The sequence below is a fragment of the Mesoplodon bidens genome (genome assembly GCF_964165515.1).
Source record: "Mesoplodon bidens genome assembly, chromosome: 5".
NCBI lineage: Eukaryota > Metazoa > Chordata > Mammalia > Artiodactyla > Ziphiidae > Mesoplodon > Mesoplodon bidens.
The window spans coordinates 67776441-67797739 of record NC_138161.1 but is presented as its reverse complement, the minus strand read 5'-3'; the positions used below and the strand labels follow the sequence as shown (position 1 = coordinate 67797739).

The following is a 21299-nucleotide window of genomic DNA, read 5'->3' as shown; positions in this document are numbered from 1 at the left end:
TAGAAGTAGCAAAAGCAGAAATCTTTGTCTTGTTCCTGATCTCAAAGGGAAAGCTTTTAGTCTTTCACCATTGAATATGACGTTACCTGTGGGTTGTGCAAAAATGCCCTTCACCAGGTTAAGGAAGTTCCATTCTGCTCCTAGTTTTCTGCATGTTGCTGTTGTTGCAGTTTTAAATCATGAAAATGGCATTTAATTTTGTCAAATGCTTTTTTATGCGTGAGATGACTATGTGTTTTTTCCCCTTTATTCTATTAGTGTGGGTATTACATTGATTTTTGTATGTTGAAACACTCTTGTTGTATTCCTAGGATAAATCCCACTTGATCACGGTTTATAATATGCTGTAAGATTCAGTTTGCTAATATTTTGTTTAGTATACTTGAATCTATATTTATAAGGAATATTGTTGCAGTTCTCTTTTCATTCAGTGTCTTTGTCTAGTTTGGTATTAGAATGATGCCTCAGATAATGAGTTAGGACGTTTTCCCTTCTATTTTTTGGAAAAGTTTGAAAAGCATTTGGTGTTATCTATTTAAATGACTGGTAGAATTCATCACAAAGCCATCTGGTCCTGGTCTTTCCTTTGATGGAAGGTTTCAATTACTGATTTAATCTCTTTACTTGTTATAAAGCTGTTCAGATTATCTATTTCTTCTTGAGTCATTTTTGATAGTTTGTGCATTTCTCAGAATTTATTCATTCATTTAAGTTATTTAATTTGTTGGCAAAGAACTGTTCACAGTATTCTCTTATAATCCTTTTTATTTTTGTAAGATTGATAGTATTATACTCGTTTTTCATTGTGAATTTAATAATTATCCCCCCCATTTTTTTTTCTTGAGTCACTCTAACTAAAGTTTTGTCAATTCTGTTGAACTTTTCAAAGAACAAACTTTTGGTTTCATTGAATTCCTTTATTGCTTTTCTATTCTCTGTTTTGTTTATCTCTGCTCGAATTTTTATTATTTCTTATATCTGCTGGCATCAGTTTTTCTTCTAGTTCCTTAAGGTGTAAAGATAGGTTATTGAACTTTCTTCTTCCTTTAATGTAGGTGATTACAGCTATAAATTCCCCTATGAGTACTGTTTTTGCTACATCTCCATGCTGTTATTTTTCTTTTTATTTATCTCAAAATATTTTCTAATTTCCCTTGTGATTTCTCATTTGGTCTGTTGGTTGTTTAAGAGTGTGTTGCTTGATTTCCATACATTTATGATTGTTCCATTTTGTTTCTTCTGTGTTTCTTGACAATCTTGCACACACCTTTAGCAACTTTATTATTTATTTCCATAAACCAACTTTGGCTGTGTAAATCTTTGCTATTGTACATTTTCTATTTCATTAATTTTTGTTCTTAACAGTATTATTTTCCTTTTTAGTTTTGGGGGAATAATTTTTTTATCCTTTTTAACTTCTTAAGATAGATAATTAGATCATTAAATGTTAGTCTTATTAACATGCATGGGTATAAGCTTATATTAACTTATATAAACATATAACATGGGTATAAGCTTACCTCTAAACATAGATTTAGATGTATCCACATGTTATGATATATTTTAGTTTCACTATCTTTCTGTTTGTGATATATTAAAATTTTCTATTGTGATTTGTTTATTAACCAGTAAGCTAGTTGGGAATAGATTGCTTAATTTTGAAAACTTGTGAATGTTCTTTATATATTTTTGTCATTTGTTCCTCGTTTAATTCCCCTGTGGTCAGAGAACATGTTATATATGATTACAATCCTGTGACATTTATTGGCACTTTTATTATGGTCCTGCATATGGTCAATTTTGGTCTGTGTCTCATGTGCACTTGAAAAGAATGTACATTCTTGAATTGTAGAGTGTAATGTTTTAAATATGTCAGTTAAGTCAGACTTGTTAATCATGCTGTTCAAAACTTTCTTTATTGTTATGGATTTTTCCTTTAATTTTAAAATCAGTTTCAGAGAGAGGTTTGTTATATTTTCTTCCACTTATTGCAGAATTGTCTATCTCTTTGTATATTTTGGGGCCCTGAACTCAAAATTCTTATGGATTCATCCTTTTATTATTTTAAAATAGTCCCTTTTACATTTGATAATACTTCTTGCTTTAACGTTTACTGTGGTAGGCAGAATTCTAAAATATTCCCCAGGATTCCTGCCTTCTGGATAATCCTGTATATTCTCTGGGACTGTGGATACAATAGAGAATATATCACTCCCATGACAGTTATGTTGACTTTAAGAAAAGGATACTATTTGGGTGAACCTATCACATGAAACCTATAAATATAGATCTAGAGGTCAAAGATGAAAGAATTTTGAAATTTGAAGCATGAGAAGTACTAGATGCATTGTTACTGGCTTGAAGTAAGAAGGGGCCACGTGGCAAGAAATGCAGGCAGCCTTAGGTAGCTAACATGCTCTCCCCCCATGACACCTAGCAAGGAAATTGGGAGCTCAGTCCCACAACCACAAGGAACTAAATTTTTCTAATAAAAACAATGAGAGGCAGATTGGAAGCAGATTTTCCCTCAGAACCTCCAGATGACAACTCAACCTTGTTGACCCCTTGATTTCAGTCTTATGGTACACTGAGCAAATATCTCAATCATACAGTGCCAGGTGTCTGACCTATAGAGATGTGAGTTAATAAATGAGTTTTCAGCTGCTAAGTTTGTGGTGATTTGTTATGCAGCAACAGAAAACTACTTCACTAATATAAGTAGAGGTGTACCAAAATTTTAAATCGTTCATGTTACAATTTTTCATGTATTTACTTTCAAATTTTTAGTATACATATATTTAATGTGTCTCATAAGTGACTTAGAATTTTTTTTTATTTAGACGGACAGTCTTTGCTTATGATTGCAGAATTCAGTCAAATTATATTTAGTGTAATTATTGATACACTGGAATTTAAATCTGCCAACCTCACAATTATATTCTATTTGTCTAACCAATTCTGTATTCTTTCTCTCTCTTTTCTGTCCTTTTAAGGAATAATCACATTTTAAAATATTACTCTATTTTATTAGTTTTTGAGTATTATATTCTTACACTATTATTTTAGTGGCTAACACAGATATTACAAAACTGACCCTTAAATTGTTGATCCTTAAATTGTTAATTTTACACCTACCCAAAGCAACAATGTTAAATATTTTATCTCTACTTTCCTTTCTCCCACCTTTTGTGCTAGCATTATGATATATTTTCATTCTACATCACATTATTAAAAATTATTGACATTTTAATACTTATACCAAAACATAATATTATTGCTATTTATTTAGATTTATTCTTGCATTTACCTTTTTCTGTTGTTATTATTTAATTTCTGCATTTCTATTTTTCTATCTGGTATTGTTTTCCTTCTATTTAAGGCACTCACTTTAATTCTCTCAACATTTGTTTGAAAAAAAATTTGCCTTCATAGTTGAAGAATATTTTTGCTAAGTATGAAATTCTATATTAGCATTTTTCCCAGTAGTATAGAGATTTTATACCAATACCTTCTCTTTTCATCATTTCTGTTAAAATATCAACTCTCAATCTTATTACTGTTTGTTTTATTGTAAAGTGTCCACCTCTGGCTGCTTTTGAGAATTTTTTTATTACCCTTTGTTTTCATCAGTTTTACTACAATCTGTGTAGATGGTTTTCCTTTTATTTACTCTGCTTTCAGTTTTTAGCACATTTTGAATTTGTGTTCTCAATGGAAAAAATCTGAGCCATTATCATTCAATAATTTATTCTGCTTTATTCTCTCTCTCCTTTCTGTTTGTGTCTCCAGTTATATATATGTTCAAACTTCTTCACCAAGTATCGTATATCTCTTATGCTTTCCTTTTTTCTCTGTGATTCCATCTGGATATTTTCTACTCACTATCTCCCAGTTTACTAATCCTTTTTTCAGCTGTCACTACATGCTGTTAAGCCAACTTATTTAGTTCTTATTTTCAGTTATAATAATTTGTTATATAATGATTTTTTTTATTGTGGTAAAAAACACATAACATAAAAGTTACTATGTTAACTATTTTTAAGTGTATAATACAATAGTATTAACGATATGCACATTGTTGTGCAGCAAATCTCTAGAATTTTTTCATCTAGAAAAATTGAACTCCACATCCATTGAACAACAACTCCCTTTTCCCCTCTCTCCTGAGCAACTACCATCCTTTCTGTCTTCTGTCTTTATTAATTTGTTTATTCTAAGTACCTGATATAAGTGGAATCATGCAGTATTTGTCTTTTTGAGACTGGCTTATTTCACTTAGCATAATTTCCTTCTGGTTCATCCATGTAATAGAAAGATTTCCTTCTTTTCTAAGGCTAAACTAAATAGTATTCCATTGTATACAACGCATTTAAGAAACCCATTCACTGGGGCTTCCCTGGTGGTGCAGTGGTTGGGAGTCCACCTGCTGATGCAGGGGACATGGGTTCGTGCCCTAGTCCAGGAAGATCCCATATGCCGTGGAGTGGCTGGGCCCGTGAGCCATGGCTGCTGAGCCTGCACGTCCGGAGCCTGTGCTCCGCAACAGGAGATGTCACAGTGGTGAGGGGCCCGTGTACCACAAGAAAAAAAAAAAAAGAAACCCATTCATTTTTTGATGGACATTTATGTTGCTTCCACTTCTTGGATACTGTGAATAAATGCTGCAATAAACATGGATGTGCAATTAACATGGAACACCTTTGACACCCTGTTTTCAATTCTTTTGAATACATGCTTAGAAGTGGGATTGCTGGATAATATGGTAATTCTAATTTAAATTTTTTGAGGAAACTCCATATCGTTTTCCATAGCAGCTACCTCAGTTTACATTTCAACCAACAGTGAACAAAGGTTTCAATTTCTCCACATCTTCACCAACACTTATTTTCCTGTTGGTGCTGCACAGTGCTATCTTAACAGTTGTAAAGTGATATCTCGTTGTGGATTTGACTTGCATTTCCCTGATGAGTAGTGATGCTGAACATCTTTTCATACACTTATAAGTCAATTGTGTATCTTTGGAGAAATACCTAATTCAAGTCCTTTGCCCATTTTAATTGAATTGTATGTTTTTGTTGTTGAGTTACAGGAGTTCTTTACATAGTTTGGATATTAACCCCTTATCAGGTATATGGTTTGAAAATAACCTGACTCGGTAGGATTTTCACTCTGTTGATTGTTCCCTTTGTTTCACAGAAGTTTTTAAGTTGAGGTAGTCCCAATTGTCTATTTTTGCTTTTGTTGCCTGTATTTTTGGTGACACAACTAAGAAATAATTGCCAAATCCAGTGTCATGAAATATTTCCCATTTTCTTTTGGGTGTTCTTTAGTTTCAGGTCTTAGATTTAGGGGGTTTTGTTTTCAGTTGATTTTGTGTATGGTATATAGTAAAGGTCCAATTTCATTCTTTCACATGTATAAATAATGTTTTACCAACATCATTTGTTGCAGAGGCTATCCTTTCCCTTTTGTATAGCCTTGGTATCTTTATTAAAGATTTGACCATATAGGTGATGGTTTATTTATAAGTTCTTTATTCTGTTTCAGTGGTCAATATCTCTGTCTTTATGTGAGTACCATACTGTTTTGATTACTTTGTAATATTTTTGATTAGCTTTGTATCATGTTTTGAAATCAGGAAGTGTAAGGACTCTAGCTTTATGTTGAATCAAGTTGTGTGAGTGGGTATCCTTCCTTTGTTTCTGATCTTAGAGGGAAAACTTTTAGTTATTCACCATTGAGTATGATGCTAGCTATGTGCTTTTCACACATGACCTTTACGTTGTGGTAATTTCCTTCTATTACTAGATTGTTGAAAGTCTTTTATCATTAAAGAGTGTTGAATTTTGTCAAATGCTTTTTCTGCTTCATCTGAGATGTTCATGTGGTTTTTGTCCTTCATTTTGTTGGTGTGGTATATCACACTGATTGATTTTCATGTTGAACCATCCTTGCATCCTGAGGATATATCCCACTTGGTTATGATGTATAATCATTTTAATGTGTAGTTGAATTTGTTTTGCTCGTATTTTGTCGAGGACTTTTGCAATATAGTCACTGGGGATATTGCTCTGTAGTTTTCTTTTCTGGTAGTATCTTTGTCTGATTTTGACATCATGTAATGCTGGTCTCATACAATGAGTTTGGAAGTGTTCCCTCTTCAATTTTTTGAGGAGTTTAAAAAGAACTACTGTTAATTCTTTAAATGTTAGGTAGAATTCTCCAGTTAAGCCCTCTACTTCTGGGCTTTTCTTTGTTGGGAGACTTTTTTTATTACTGATTCAATGTTCTTACTGATTATAGGTCTGTCATATTTTTTAATTTCTTCGTTATTCAATCTTGGTCGGTTGTATGTTTCCAGAAATTTATCCATTTCTTCTAAGTTATCCATTTTGTTGGCATATAATTGTTCATAGTAGTCTCTTATGAACCTTTTTTATTTCTGTGGCATCAGCTGTAACGTCTCCTTTTTCATTTCTGATATTTGTTGAGTCTTTTCTTTTTTTCTTAGTCTAGCTAAGAGTTTGTCAATTTTGTTGATCTTTAAAAATCTCAGTTTTTAATATTTTCTGTTGTTTTTCTACCCTCTATTTTGTTTTTATTTCTGTTCTATCTTTATTTCCTTCCTTCTGCTAAATTTGGGTTTAGTTTTTTCTAATCCCTTGAGGTGTACAGTTAAATTGTTGATTTTAGATCTTTTTTTAATGTTGGCATTTACTACTATAAACTTCTTAGAGGTTTACTTGTAAACCTCTTAGTTGTGCTTTTGTTGCATCCCATAAGCTTGATATGTTGTCTTTATCATTTTTCTCAAGACATTTTCCAACTTCCTTGTGATTTCTTAACCCATTGGTTGTTCAAGAGGGTATTGCCTAATTTCCACATATTTTGCGGATTTTCCAGTCTTCCTTTTGCTATTCATTTCTAATTTCATTTCATTGTGGTTGTAAAAAAATACTTGTTATGATTTCAATCTTCTTAAAAATTTTAAGACTTGTTTTATGGCCTAACATGTGATCTATCCTGGAGAATGTTTCACATGTACTTGAGGAGAATGTATATTCTGCTGTTGTTGGGTAGAGTGTGCTATACATGGCTATGAGGTCCAATTGTTCTATACTGTTTTTCAAGTCTTCTGTTCCTTATTGAACTTCTGTCTGGGTGCTCTATTCATTGTTGAAAGTGGGGTATTGAAAACTCCTACTATTTTTGCACTATTTCCTATTTCTCCCTTCAATTCTGTCAGTGTTTGCTTCATATATTTGGGCGTTATGTTGTTAGGTGAATATACATTTATAATTTTTATTTCTTTCTGGTGAATTGACTATTTTATCATCGTATATTATCCTTTGTCTTCATGACAGTTTTTGGCTTAAAGTCTATTTTGTCTGATAAAAGTATGCTCAACCCTGATGTCTTTTTTTGTTAGCATTTGCATGCAATATCTTTACCCATCCTTTCATTTCAGGCTATGTACACCCTTATATCTAAAGTGAGTCTCCTGTAGACAGCATATAGTTGGATCTTGTTTCTTTTTCCATTCTTCCACTCTGTGTCTTTTGATTTGGGAGTTTAATTCATTTATCTTTAAAGAAATGATAGTATAGGACTTACCACTGCCATTTAAAAGTTGTTTTATGCTTATATTGTATTTATTTTGCCCCTTGTTTCCTTTCTTGCTGCCCTCCTTTAGTTTCATTGATTTTTTATAGTGACATGCTTTGATTTGTTTCTCACTTTCTTTTGTTCATATTCTATAGGTATTTTCTTTGCAGTTACCTTGTGTATTACATAAAACATCTTATAGTTATACTGATCTATTTTAAAGTGACAACTTAACTTCAATTGCATACAAAAACCCTACTCCTTAAGTGGGCTACACTGCCCTGCCCATTCCCATACCATGTAGAGCAGACACCGATGTCTTCCCAAAGGCAAAGGGACTAAAGACTGGAAGCAATTCTCACCGAGGTACCCAGCAGCCTTGGGCTTAAACCTGGTCTAAACTTAGAATCACCTGGAGTTAAAACAACATGGATGCTCCCACCCAGATCAATAGACAGACTCTGTGGGGAGGGCACAGGTGATGTAATTTCTAAATACTCATCATGTAGTACTAATGGGAAACTGCATGGGAACCACGTAGCAAACATTTCTTCTGATTCTTTAAAGTGCATACAAATTTGGAGGGAATCAGGACCCCACTCTAAGTTATGATTCTCCTGTGGGGCTCATGAAATGGCACCTTTAACAAGTTTTCTTATTGGTGCAGATATTACTCCTTCAGGCCCGTATTCAGTAGCACTGAGCTAGAGATATCAGGCATAGCACATCTGAGACCACTGAGTAGTTTGAAGACTTCAGGTAAGAACTTCCAGAAGTGCAGTTTCCCTGGGCCTGTTTCCTAGTGGCTGAGCTCCTCCTGGCATAGGTGTGGCCTTGTTGTTGCCTAGGGTAGATGCTGCTGGATTAGTGGAAATCACATGGTGGATTTAGGGTTGTGTGAGGGGTCGCCCTTAGAAATCTACCCCAAAATACCCTTAGTCCTCAGGGCCTTTAGCCCCGCTCCTCTCAGGGCCCACTTGACCCACAGGAATCCCCGGGGGCAAGGTATGACCACCTGTCCTCAGGTGAGCTGAGACTCCATACCCCAAAAGCTCCAGAGCATGAAGTTGTTTACATCACAGATCGGTTTGAAAATAAACCAAAGGTTTCAGTGGAGGGTGGATTAACATTTTGTGTTGGGAATGGACAGAACCCTTTGAAAATGATGCCATGAATGCATATTTGAGAATTAACAAAGGAAGATGTGATCTATGTTAAGTAATACAGCACATTATAACTGAAAAACCCTACTCCTTTCTCTCTCCCCTCACTTTATGTTAATGATGCTGTAAATTATCAATACATCTCTTTATATTTTGTATCCATTAACATAGTTTTATAGTTATAGTTCTTTAAAATGCTTTTATCTTTTAAATTCTACACCTGAATTTAAAGTGATTCATGCACCACCACTACAGTGTTACAGGATTCTGTTTTTGTCTGTGTATTTACTTTTACCAGAGAGCTTTATATTTTCATATGCTTTCATTTTGTTGTCTAGTGTTCATTCATTTCAACTCAAAGGACTCCCTTTAGCAATTCTTGTGAGGCAGGTATAGTGGTAATAAATGGTTTCTTTTTTTTTTTTTTTTTTTTTTGCGGTACACGGGCCTCTCACTGTTGTGGCCTCTCCCGTTGTGGAGCACAGGCTCCGGACACGCAGGCTCAGCAGCCATGGCTCACGGGCCCAGCCACTCCACAGCATGTGGGATCTTCCTGGACCGGGGCATGAACCCGCATCCCCTGCATCGGCAGGCAGACTCTCAACCACTGCGCCACCAGGGAAGCCCTGGTTTCAGTTTTTGTTTATCTTGGAAGGTCTTTATTTCTCCTTTATTTTTGAAGTACAGTTTTCCAGATATAGTGTCCCATGGCTGGCTTTTCTTTTTTCTTTATGCACTTTAAATATATCATCCTTCTCCCTTCTATCCTGTAATACTTCTGCTGAGAAATACAATGATAATCTCATGACAGTTTTCATACAGATAATGAGTAGCTTTTCTGTTGCTGCTTTTAAGATTGTTTCTTTGTCTTGGACAATTCGATTATAACGTGTCTCAGTGTGGGCCTCTTTGGGTTCACCCTCATTAGAATATTCTGATACATATCCAATGAAAACGGAAGTCCATTTACCTCCTCAGATTTGAGAAGTTTTCAGCCAAGATTTCTTCAAATAAGTTCTCTGTCCCATTCTCTCTCTAGTCTTCTGGGACTTCCATAATGCTATACTGGTATGTTTGATGGTATCCCATAAGTCCTTTAGGCATTTGTCACTTTTCTTCATTCTTTTTCCTTTTGTTCCTCTGACTCAGTGATTTCTTATTACCTATCTTCAAGTTTGCTGGTTCTTTCTTCTGATTAAATCTGCTGTTATTCCCTTCTAGTAAAATCTTCAATTCAGTTATTGTATTCTTCTCTTTAAGAGTTTCTTTCTGGTTCTTTTTAATAGTTTCTATCTCTTTGTTGATATTTTCATTTCATTCATGCATCATTTTCCTGATTTCATTTAGTTGACTACCTGTGTTCTCTTGTCATGCATTGAGCTTCTTTAAGACAGCTATTTTTTCTTTTTTTTTTTTGCGGTATGCGGGCCTCTCACTGTTGTGGCCTCTCCCGTTGCGGAGCACAGGCTCCGGACGCGCAGGCTCAGCGGCCATGGCTCACGGGCCCAGCCGCTCCGTGGCATGTGGGATCTTCCCGGACCGGGGCACGAACCCGTGTCCCCTGCATCAGCAGGTGGACTCTCAACCACTGCACAACCAGGGAAGCCTGAGACAGTTATTTTCAATTGCTTGTCAGGTAATTCACAGATATCAAATTCTTTAGGGTCAGTTTCTAGATAATTATCTTGTTCCTTTGATTGGATTGTGTTTGCCTGTTTCTTCCTGCACCTTGTTATTTTTTACTGTCAATTAGCATTTGGAAAACAGCCACCTGTTATGGATGGCTTTATACAGGAGAAGACCTTCTCCAAGCTCAAGATCCTTGGGGTCTCTCAAACCTTCAATGGGGATGCATCTTCTCTGGGACTGTATGTGTAATTTCCCAATTAGAGAGGTTTGCTGGTTTCTTTTTCAGGAGCTTGCATCTCTTGCTCCTTCTATTATCTGTCTTAGTTCTGCAAGTTTCTTGGCACTTCAATAAGCCACTGAGCTCTCTTTTGTTCTCTGCAGCCCCCAGGCATCCAGGTTCCATCAGTACTCTGACTCAGGGGAGATAAAAACTCTTTGGAAGTCCCCTGAAAAGTGGAACACTGGATGTACAGTCTACTCCACTACTTCCCTCTCATGAGGGAAGATTCCTCCTGAACATGAGTTGTGCCAATTTGGGGAAGAAGCTGATATAGTTTAAATAAAATGGCTGTTTTTACCAGTTTCAGTGTGGCTACTCTTGGCTTTGAGCTCCCCTGGGGTACTATGATTTCCTAATTGGTTTCTAGAGTTTTCATAAAGGTTTTTGGACCATATATTGTTGTATCAGTGTGTCTGTGGGAGAACGAGGTCTGGGGCTACTTATTTTGACAACTTGCTGATGTCACCCTCCATTGATCCATTGATTCTTTTTTTTTTTTTTTTTTTTGCGGTACGCTGGCCTCTCACTGTCATGGCCTCTCCCATTGCAGAGCACAGGCTCTGGACGCGCAGGCTCAGTGGCCATGGCTCACGGGCCCAGCTGCTCTGTGACATGTGGGATCCTCCCAGACCGGGGCATGAACCCGTGTCCCCTGCATCGGCAGGCGGACTCTCAACCACTGCGCCACCAGGGAAGCCCTCCATTGATTCTTTTATAAAGTATTTTTCTGTCCTTTTTCTCTAAACCTGATTATACTGTGGTATTTGAAGTGAGTGTATTGTTAATGGCATAGCGTTGGTTTATGTTTTTTAATCCACTCTGCTAATCAATGCATTTGAATTGATGTATTTAGACCACTTACATTTATGCCTTAACACTTCCATGATTAATTAAGTCCATCTTTTTTTAATTTCTTTTCTGTTTTTCCCTCTTTTATTGTCACTGTTTTTTCCCCCTGCTTCCCTATAGGTTAATTGAATTACTTTAATACATCCATTTTTATGTGTCAATAATGTTTTTCAGTGTATCTCTTAGCCCAGATCTTTTTACAGTATTGCTTTAGGTACGGCATTGTAATATTCATTTAACTTGTCACAGTCTACTGGTGTTATCATACTACCATTTTAAGGGAAGTATAAAAACCTTACCTTTCTTTATACCTGTTTACCCTCACCCATTTATAATTACCTTAAATATTTCCTCTATACATATGTAGAACCACATCAAACAATGTAACCATAATGTTTTCTTCAACCATCAAATATAATTTTAACAACTCAAGAGAAAGAAAGCCTATTGTATTAACCCATATTTTTGCTTACTGTGTTCTTCCTTCCTTCCTCATATTCCAAGGTTCCTTCTTTTATCATTTTCTTTCTGTCTAGAGAATTTCCTTTAGCCATTCTTTCAGAGTAGGTCTGAGGTTAACATAGTCTTAGTCTCCCTCTTCTTAGAATGTATTAATTTCTAATTAATTCCTGGAAGATATTTTTGCTGGGTATATTATTCTAGGTTGCCAGTTCTTTTCTTTCAGCACTTGAAAAAGATACAGATTTCCTCTGGCCTCCATGGTTTCTAATGGAAATATGCCATCATTCAAATTGGTTTTGCCCTGTTGGTGAGGTGTGATTTCTCTTTTGCTGTTTTCATATTTTTTTCCTTGGTGTTTAGTATTCAAAAGTTTGACTATGATGTGTCTTATTGTGAATTTCTTGTAGTTCGCTCACCTTTTGCAATCTCTAGGTTCATGTCTTTTGCCAAATTTGGGAAGTTTTCAACCATTATTTCCTTATGAACTTTTTAAGCTCTGTTCTTTCCTCCTTCCTCACTGGACTTCCATTGACAAAAAAGGGGAGGGTATATGGCTCCTCATTACTGCTGGGCAGTGCTGGGAATTCTCTCCCCACATGATCTCTGTCACCACAGGTAATGAGTTTCACTACCATTCAGTAGGGTTAAAATTCCCAGCACCCTACTCAGCCTTAGCTCAGTGTCAGAAACTGACACCCCCTTCATGGGCAAGTTGAGGCATCTTATTATAGCCTGATGAGGGTGAAAGTCCATGCTCTCCACTCAACCTTTGATGAAGTGGGTAGGGGTGGGGCCATAGTTTTTTTCTGTGTTGGTTTGCTATAATAGGAAGATTATTTTCTAAAAGTTTACTGTCTTTATAGGCTGCCCCTTTCCTCACCTTTTGGCTAGAGAGAGCTAGCTTTTGTTGGGCTTTTTAGGTTTGTGCCTGAAGCTCCAGGTTGCCAGCTTCTTCAGCTCCAATTCTGGGATATATGAGGCGAAAAGAAAAGCCAGGAAACTCACTTCCATGTCATTCCTTGAGTCTTCAGGGACCTATCCAGTCTGACTTCTCTCCATCTTTTCCAGTCATATTATAATAATATCCAGGGGTTTTAATTGTACTTAGTGGGAAGAATAGGGAAAAGTACATATATTCCATACCCCATAAGCAGAACTCCTTATCATCTTTTAAGTCTTATCTTTATCTGTTGTTATGTTTCCATTTTCATTCCTAATATTAGAGCATGAAGTGGGTTGCTATAGGAAGTAACAACATTTCTGGTGCTATAAGTTTTGAAGTATACTTTAAATAGCCACTTGATGGAGATACAGAGCACTGATTCCTGGATTTAGATGGAATCAAGAGATATTGGTAAGGGCCTGTCTAAGGCTAATAATCTATGATTTCTACAGAAATTCTTCCTTGACTAATCTCTCATGATTTTTCTATCTTTGACTTTCTTCTGGTCTTATAATCTTCACTTATTTATTTTTGTTATATGTCTATGTTTTCAATGATTTGATTTTATCTTCTATAAAGGTTATAATCTTTGGATAGAAGCTGTGTCTTATATTTTAATTTAAACTGTCAGCATTCCTAGAGCACAATTATGGGAAAGTGTGAAAATTCAATGAAATCTTTTTGATGATAAATTGATAAACTAATAAATCACATCCCACTTACCCAGTAATAATAATTTCTGGATATGTCTGTGTGCCAAGGTTCCAAGCTCCTCCACTGATTGGCCACTCCTAAACAGATTACGTGGGAAGAATTTATAAGTTTTATTTTTTAAATTTAAATAACTTAGAAATTTAAAATAAAAATATTTTAAAATAACAGTAAAAGTTTCACCTAAAAATAAATAGCTGTTAAGTAATGAAGAATGAAATGTGTACCTATTTTTTAACTCTTTCATTGAACAAACAATTCCAAATGCAAAATTTCATATCCTTTAAAAATATAGATTTTAACAAATATTACCATTCATATTAAAAATGCAAAAAAGTATCTTTAATCATACAAATATGGTGTTGCTACATTTTCCATGAAGTCTGTGTACCTCCAAACTGTGGTGGTGCCATTTAACACAAAATACTATGTAAATTGTGCCCCCTAGAGTTGTCCATCTCAACAGTCCTGTTCAAATAACAGAAATCATAATAGGGGGGTCTATTATAATTGTAAGTATTTGAATTCTGTAGTTAAATATAACAAAATGGAATTCTACAAAGTTATTTAATGCAAGTCTTTGACAATTATGTCTTATTAACCATTGACTGATAAGAAATAACTAGAAAGAGTTGACTCTTGAATTTCTTAAAATGTAATCCTTCCCCTGAAATAATCAAAAGTAACATCTTATGATTCAAGCATATGTTAGTTTAAACATATACTTAGTATATAAATATATATGATAGGTAAGTATATCTTAGTATATAATTGTATACTTTTTATATAAGAAATTTATATTCTTGTAGACTTAAAGCTATGTAGCATTTAGGAAATTTGAAATTTTCAGAAATTATGTCTTTTATAGGTACCAGCTTATGACTTGAAAAGAATTTAGTTCAAGTCTTCTTCTATGGAAAGTCAGAAAATAACAGAAAAAAGTATGATCATATGATATGGATATGAATACAAGAAAATTTATTTCTAATTGTTGCTTTTACCTTATTACTGTATCCTTGTTTTTTATGCTTGACTCCTATAGAGTAGAGCACTAGAATCAAATCTGGTGGGCAGTCAGCAAAATATGCTGTGCACGTAACTGGTGATTCATGAATGTCCATGGGATATGGATTTTCAAAGATCGGAAAGCTAATAGATAAAGATAATATATTAGTGTCATTTTGTACTGATATAAAAATGAGATAACTTTTATAAAACAAACCCTAAAATCTTCTAAATATTGATTATATTGAATATATTTCACATAATTGTTTTTTAAGCATCACAAAACAATGATCACCTGAATAAGAATTCTCTTTCAAAAATATATATCTATAAAATATAATATGAATACTGGTAGAATTTTACTTGAAAAAACTCATTTTCTTTCCAGTAATTTCAAAATTGCACAGTGATATTGCTTTCTAAAATGGATAGACTAAATTATGTTAAATTGAAAATATGCAGCAAGTTGACTTATCAGTCAGTTTATTAAAACGTATCAACTAAGTACTTTATCTACATACAATTTTATCTATATATTTATAGAATACAAGTATTAAAATATCTTAGAAAATTTTACATGCTTTCCAAGGGACGTAATACGTAGGCAAGTATTTTGGTTTTGTATTTTTATAGGGAGTAACTGAAAGTTGTGTGTGCAATGTAGGTATGTGCGTGATTACACATGTTTAAGATTGTTTCCTATGTAAACTAGAAAACAGTGGGAATGAAGACCTGTGGGTGTAGTAAATTTCATATCCTCAAGCCATATATCATTTTAAAAAGGGGTATCAGTAAGAACCAAATTAAGAATTCTTAGAACCACAATATATTGTACACTTCTCATGTACCAGATGTACCAGGTACTGTAGTAGATGGAATTGAGTATGATTCTATGCTGCATCTGTTCTCAGTCTGTGTGATCATGTTACTTCTGATACAGCGTGCTTTTGGGGGGTGGGGAGGACTATTAAAAATAATTTTCCCCATATTATAGGAACTTAATCAGAAACTTAGTTCAAACACCAGAAAGAGTATGGTGTGTGTGTGTGTGTGTGTCTATGTGTGTGTTGACAGGGGTTCTTTTCCCTCCAATCTTAATGGTTTCCCAGATAAGAATAGTAGTATATGCAAAATCACATGGAAAGGAGAAAGTTGTGTTTAATAAATGGCAAGTAGTTTAAACTGAATGGATCAGAGGTTCCCTGTTTCAGAGCAGAAATTATCAATATTTCTGATATTGAAGAATTAGAAGTAAAATAAGTGGATCACCTTAAAGATCAGATCTACAACTTGGGATTTGATAATAGCAAGAGGTCACAATGACAGACTCCTGAGAAGGTGAACAATATCATGAAAATGTTTGGGGAAAATAAATTATATTGGTAAAGAGTAGAAAAATGACATTTAAGAAAGAAATAACTAAAAATGTATTACAAAAATTTACATGTGAAAGTGTGAACTGGTTGTTGTAGAAATGTAAACAAAGATGTAAATCCAAGAAACCAAGAAGGGGAAAATTTTTTAAGCCCTAATGCTTGCTTTCATGTAGAGGATTAACTGGAAAAGAAGGAAGGAAGGAATAAATTAATTTGAAAAAAGAGCACAAAGCTGCAATTTAATTGTTAACATTAAACATGGCTAAAAGTAACTATTTGGAGGGAAAGAGAACATGTTCAGTTTTTCCACATTAAACTTCTTGTAATAGACAACAAAATAGGAATGTCACATAGATTTTTTTTTTTTTTTTTTTTTTTTTTTTTGCGGTATGCGGGCCTCTCACTGTTGTGGCCTCTCCTGTTGCGGAGCACAGGCCCCGGATGTGCATGGGCCCAGCCGCTCCGCGGCATGTGGGATCTTCCCAGACTGGGGCACGAGCCCATGTCCCGTGCATCGGCAGGCGGACTCTCAACCACTGCGCCACCAGGGAAGCCCCTGTCACATAGATTTTAAAACATGGTGTTGAAGATGGCAAAATATTAGCTAAAAACGTGCAAACAAAATGTCAATCCACATACTTATATAAGGTAATGAAAAGCATAAGAATTAATGTATACAAATAGTAACTTTTATGTTATATGTATTTTACCACAATAAAAAAGTTTTAAAAAGAATAAATATATATGCTAAAGAATGTGAGTATTAAAAACAAACTATAGTGGGCCTTGGAGGATGTTAGACAATTAGACAAGGTATGAGGAACCAACAAATATGGCACAGAAGGAAGAGGTGACTACCAGTGAGATTAGAAAAGTGTATTTTAATAAAACCTATATTAGAACTTAGAGATAGAGGCATAAATCCACACTCATACACAATATTTAATCAGGTTTTATGTTGATAAATAGAGCAGCTAGGCAGAATTCAGTTATGGTGATATTATGGACCAACCCTATTCCCTTTCAAAATATTGAAATACTATGTGATGCAAATTACCACAAAGAAAAACTTTGGCTCTTACATTCACAAACTACACTGAGAGTAAAACTCAGACTGTACTTCATCTAACAAAAATTTATTAAGAACCTACTTCATGTGGAGACAAAGCCCACCCTTCATGAGGCCTACAGTCTAGTAGGGAGACAATCTTTAAAACAATAACAAATGGAAAATTTCATCTGTGTCAAAGCTATGAAGGACAGGAACATGGATCTAAGACAGCCCTTAATAGGATATTTGACCAAATTATACAGATAATGAAAGATTTTCTTTAAATGAGAAAACGATATCTGAGTTGAGATTCTTATAGATGTTAGTAAGGAGAAAAAGGAATGGAAGATTATTCCATGCAGAGGAGAGAGAATGTACAAAAGCTCTTCAAATATAACAGGCTAAAAAATGATCAGTGAGTCTAGAGCAAAGAATGAGGGAAAATGAGCTTCATGCCTATCATCATTGATAATGAAAATATGTAGCAGGAAGACAGTGTTCATCAGTTTCAAGTCTCCTTTTACTGTCCATGTAAAGTAGTGGAGAGCACCAAGCTAACAGCAATATTTTATATTTGTTTCTACTTCCCACAACATAATGAAAAAGAAAAGAAAGTAAAAGAAGGCATCTATCATCTCTTGCCTCGAGATCCTGATTTTCTGTATTGTCTGCCACAGTAGTTCAATAATACTTTTATCATGTGCCATTTTCCTTTAGTCAATAGAGCAGATGGACAAACAGTACATTATGTAATTTTTGTAACAATTGTTTTTTGCTTAGGGAAATAGCAGAAATGTGATCCATTTTATGTGTTTGGAGTCCCCAAAGGCATCTTTTTAAACATCAGGTGTTGCCTTTAAAATATCTTACAATATTCTCAGTGTCCCCTAAACTCTCCTGGTTTACTTTTCATTACTGAACCAAATTACATTTTTGTAATTCTAGCAAAACAATATTCCACATAAAGAATATTTACCATCTAAAGAATTCTAATGTCAATTATCTATAATGTCCTCCTATATTTTAATTGCAATAAATAGAGTTTAAAATAGTGTTAATCGTACACGGACAACTTACTTGCTTTGTGTCAGATCAACTACAATGAGATCTTTCTCCAGAAGTACAGCAACGGCATAGGGTTCTTGAAATTCTACAAGTAGAAAAAAAAAATGGAAAAGTTTTCATATTTAACATTTTACAAAATCACCAAACTTGTATTTCCTTTATCTCCTGTATAAATGTTATTTAAATGATTTGAGAAGACCAAAATATGAGCCAAAATACGAAGTAACAAAGAGGGCTTTTTAAAAATATATGTTGTCCACTGTAAAGCAATTATACTCCAATAAAGGTGTTTAAAAAAAAAGAGAAAAAGAAAAACGTGGGACTCAAAATATATATATATGTATGATGTGTTTCTCAAACAATGTTTAAGACCATTATAGGGAACAAGGAAAAAATGAGAAGTTGCATAGCATAGAGTTAAATATACCTCAATAATCATGATTAGTAGTAGATTATTTGAAGAGAGTGAGTCTGTCACCTCCATCTCACATTTATCTTAGTCTTCCATAACCTTCCATTTCAGATCTGATTTCATGCCTACAGGAGATATACTAAGGAAATAGTTCTGCTTCTCTCAGTTGTGATACATATTCACCTCCCTATGAGAGCAACACTCCTTATACTAAAAAAATTACTTTCAATTCAATGTGATTTAACAGGTACTTAAAGACTTCCTACTATGTGCCCAAGAGTATATATCTCAAAAAATCAGAGTCTGAGGATAGCCTAGGATTTTCAAGTTCTTAAAATTCAACCCTTTCTTTCTCCCCTTTTCCATCCTCCCTTCCTTCCTTCAATATATTCCAGAAACTGTCCTAAGAACAAAAGATATAAGGGGAATAAGAATGACAAGGTCTTTGTTCTAATAAAGTTTACAATCTAGGGATACATACAAACAGTGAACAAGTAAACAAATAAGATTAATTCAGAAAGTAAAGTGAACTATGAAAAAAATAACAAGGGTAATAGTATAAGAAATGACTTCTGGTTGGTGGGGGAGCACTAATTTAGTTATAGTGGTTAAGGAAGACATTGCTTTCCATCTGTAATAAAGGACTAATAAAGGAAAGCCACAGTTACAGTGTTAGCTCAATTTAAGGAAAAAAGTATTTACAAAAACATTTTACATACATGGCATTTGATTCTCTGTAGCTAGAGCATGTATCATCATTTTTTTCATTTCACAGAAAAACTGGAGTCCAAAGAGGTTATGAGATTGGCACAAGGTTACAAAACTAGTAAGTTATAGACCTGAAACTTTAATGCATGCTGTTGTCATTATACCAGCAGTTTCTACTGGCTAGTTTAAGAGGTATTTAATCCTAAACTCAACAATCACTTGGCAGGAATTTTGTATTCAAGAATATTCAAGTCTTGAATGGTAAACTAAAATAGATGGCCTTCACAGTCCTTCCAGTCCTGAGAAGCTACAGAACATATTCATATTTATTTTTTAAGTCACAAGCTATGAGAGAAAAACTAGAATCAAAAAAACAAAAACTGAGGAGCCTGACCTTGTTTGGGTGCATATTTATACAACAGTATACAGTCCTCAAACTATTTGCTACTCAAACTTTTTCAAACTGAGGCATTTCCCCTCTTCTCCCTTATCTCTTAAGAGTTGTTTTAAGTTTTCAACATTATTTCAATATGTTTCGGGGTTTGGGGATTTTTTCGTTTGTTTTTCAGTTTGAAGAATACTACTAGTTTCCTCTTTGTCTTCTCATCCCTCTCTAGGAAAATCATTGGTTGGGAAGCAATGGCTACAAAAATAAAACAGCTGAGACACTGGCATGAATGAGCAAAAGTCTTAAATAAATTTTTATTTTAGGTAATTACACCTGTTTTAGATTATTGTTTCTTTTCAAATAATAAAAACTGGTAGCAAAAGTTTCACGTTTGTAGAAGTACTCGGTGTGCTGTGGTAACCACTGAATAAAAAGATTTCCTTTGGAGTCAGTGTTAGGTTCAATTTGTGTCTATTATTTATTAACAGTTTGATCCTAGGCAAATTAGTTAACTTCTTTGATTTTCAATTTCTCTACCCATTGAAATGGCAAAATAATACTACCTTAGACTGTTAATAAAGATTAGATGTATATAAAGATGTTTGATGCAAAAGCTGGCTTATAGTAAGTAGTCAATAGATGCCAACTGTATTACTTTTTTTAATTAGATTGGTTGTTTCTGAGCAGGCTCAGCCTTTTAACCCTAGCCCCCAACAAGATGGAAAGGCTCTATCATAAATACTACTTCTCTGAAGAGAAATGCATTATTTATGACACTTGTAGAAGACGAGATACAATTAAATATAGATGCAAAACTGACAAATTCAGAGTACAGTTGGTTAGTTACTCTGGGCAATGCCCCCTGAGATAAGAGGATTAGGCATTTGTGTACTTTGAGAAATAGGCTGAATTGTCAGAATGATTCAGCAATATTAAAAACTGTTAATAAGTGTATTTTGTTTAACATATGCATAACACTTATCATTATGTGGCTATAAAGGAGATTAAAGTTCCATATTTACTAATATGGAATCATAATCAAAATACTGTATACTGTTAAGTGAAAAAAGTGTGATACAGAACAACATATAGAGTATGCTGTCATTTGTATAAAAAAGATAATGCATATATGCATACATTATTTGGGGGAAAATACATAAGAAACTTAGTAACAGTGGTTACCTCTGGAAGGGCAGTGAGAAAGTTTTCACTATATACTCTTGTGTATTGCAGGGTTCTTTTCTGGCTTTTTCATGTACTATTGTTTTAATCAGAAATAGTTAATAAAATACACTTATATTTTACTGAGTAAAGTTAAACTATTTCTCCCAGCTCCTAGTAAGTAAAAAGTTCCATCCTCATTACCACTTCTCTGAAAAGCAAAGTAATATATGTGGCTTAGAAGTGATTAGGCTTGGTTACAGTACATTTATAATTTTTTTAACATTATTAGAAACTGTCCTAACATCTCTACTGATGTGCAAAAATGTATATACACATATACCTATAGTGTTTGATCTTGGCAACCACACATTTTCAGTTTCTATTACTGGTATGCACATCTTCTTTCTTGAGGCTCTTTAGACGAAGGCATTTTCCTAAGCTCAGCTTTCGGTCCTCTGTTCTTTCTTTCTTTCTTTCTTTGTTCCTTT

General features: G+C 34.3%; 1 protein-coding gene across 6 annotated transcripts in view; it reads right to left on the bottom strand.

The window, feature by feature from the left end:
• Positions 1 to 21299, bottom strand: part of STXBP5L (syntaxin binding protein 5L) — a 380840-nt gene that overhangs the window by 147155 nt on the left and 212386 nt on the right. For all 6 annotated transcript variants that reach the window (XM_081235109.1, XM_081235110.1, XM_081235106.1 and 3 more), the window contains exons 12-14: positions 18152 to 18224; positions 14644 to 14791; positions 13655 to 13722 (exon numbers count right to left, since the gene is read on the bottom strand). In XM_081235109.1, the coding sequence (XP_081091235.1) occupies positions 13655 to 13722; positions 14644 to 14791; positions 18152 to 18224 (289 nt within the window). The remainder of the gene's footprint in view (positions 1 to 13654; positions 13723 to 14643; positions 14792 to 18151; positions 18225 to 21299) is intronic.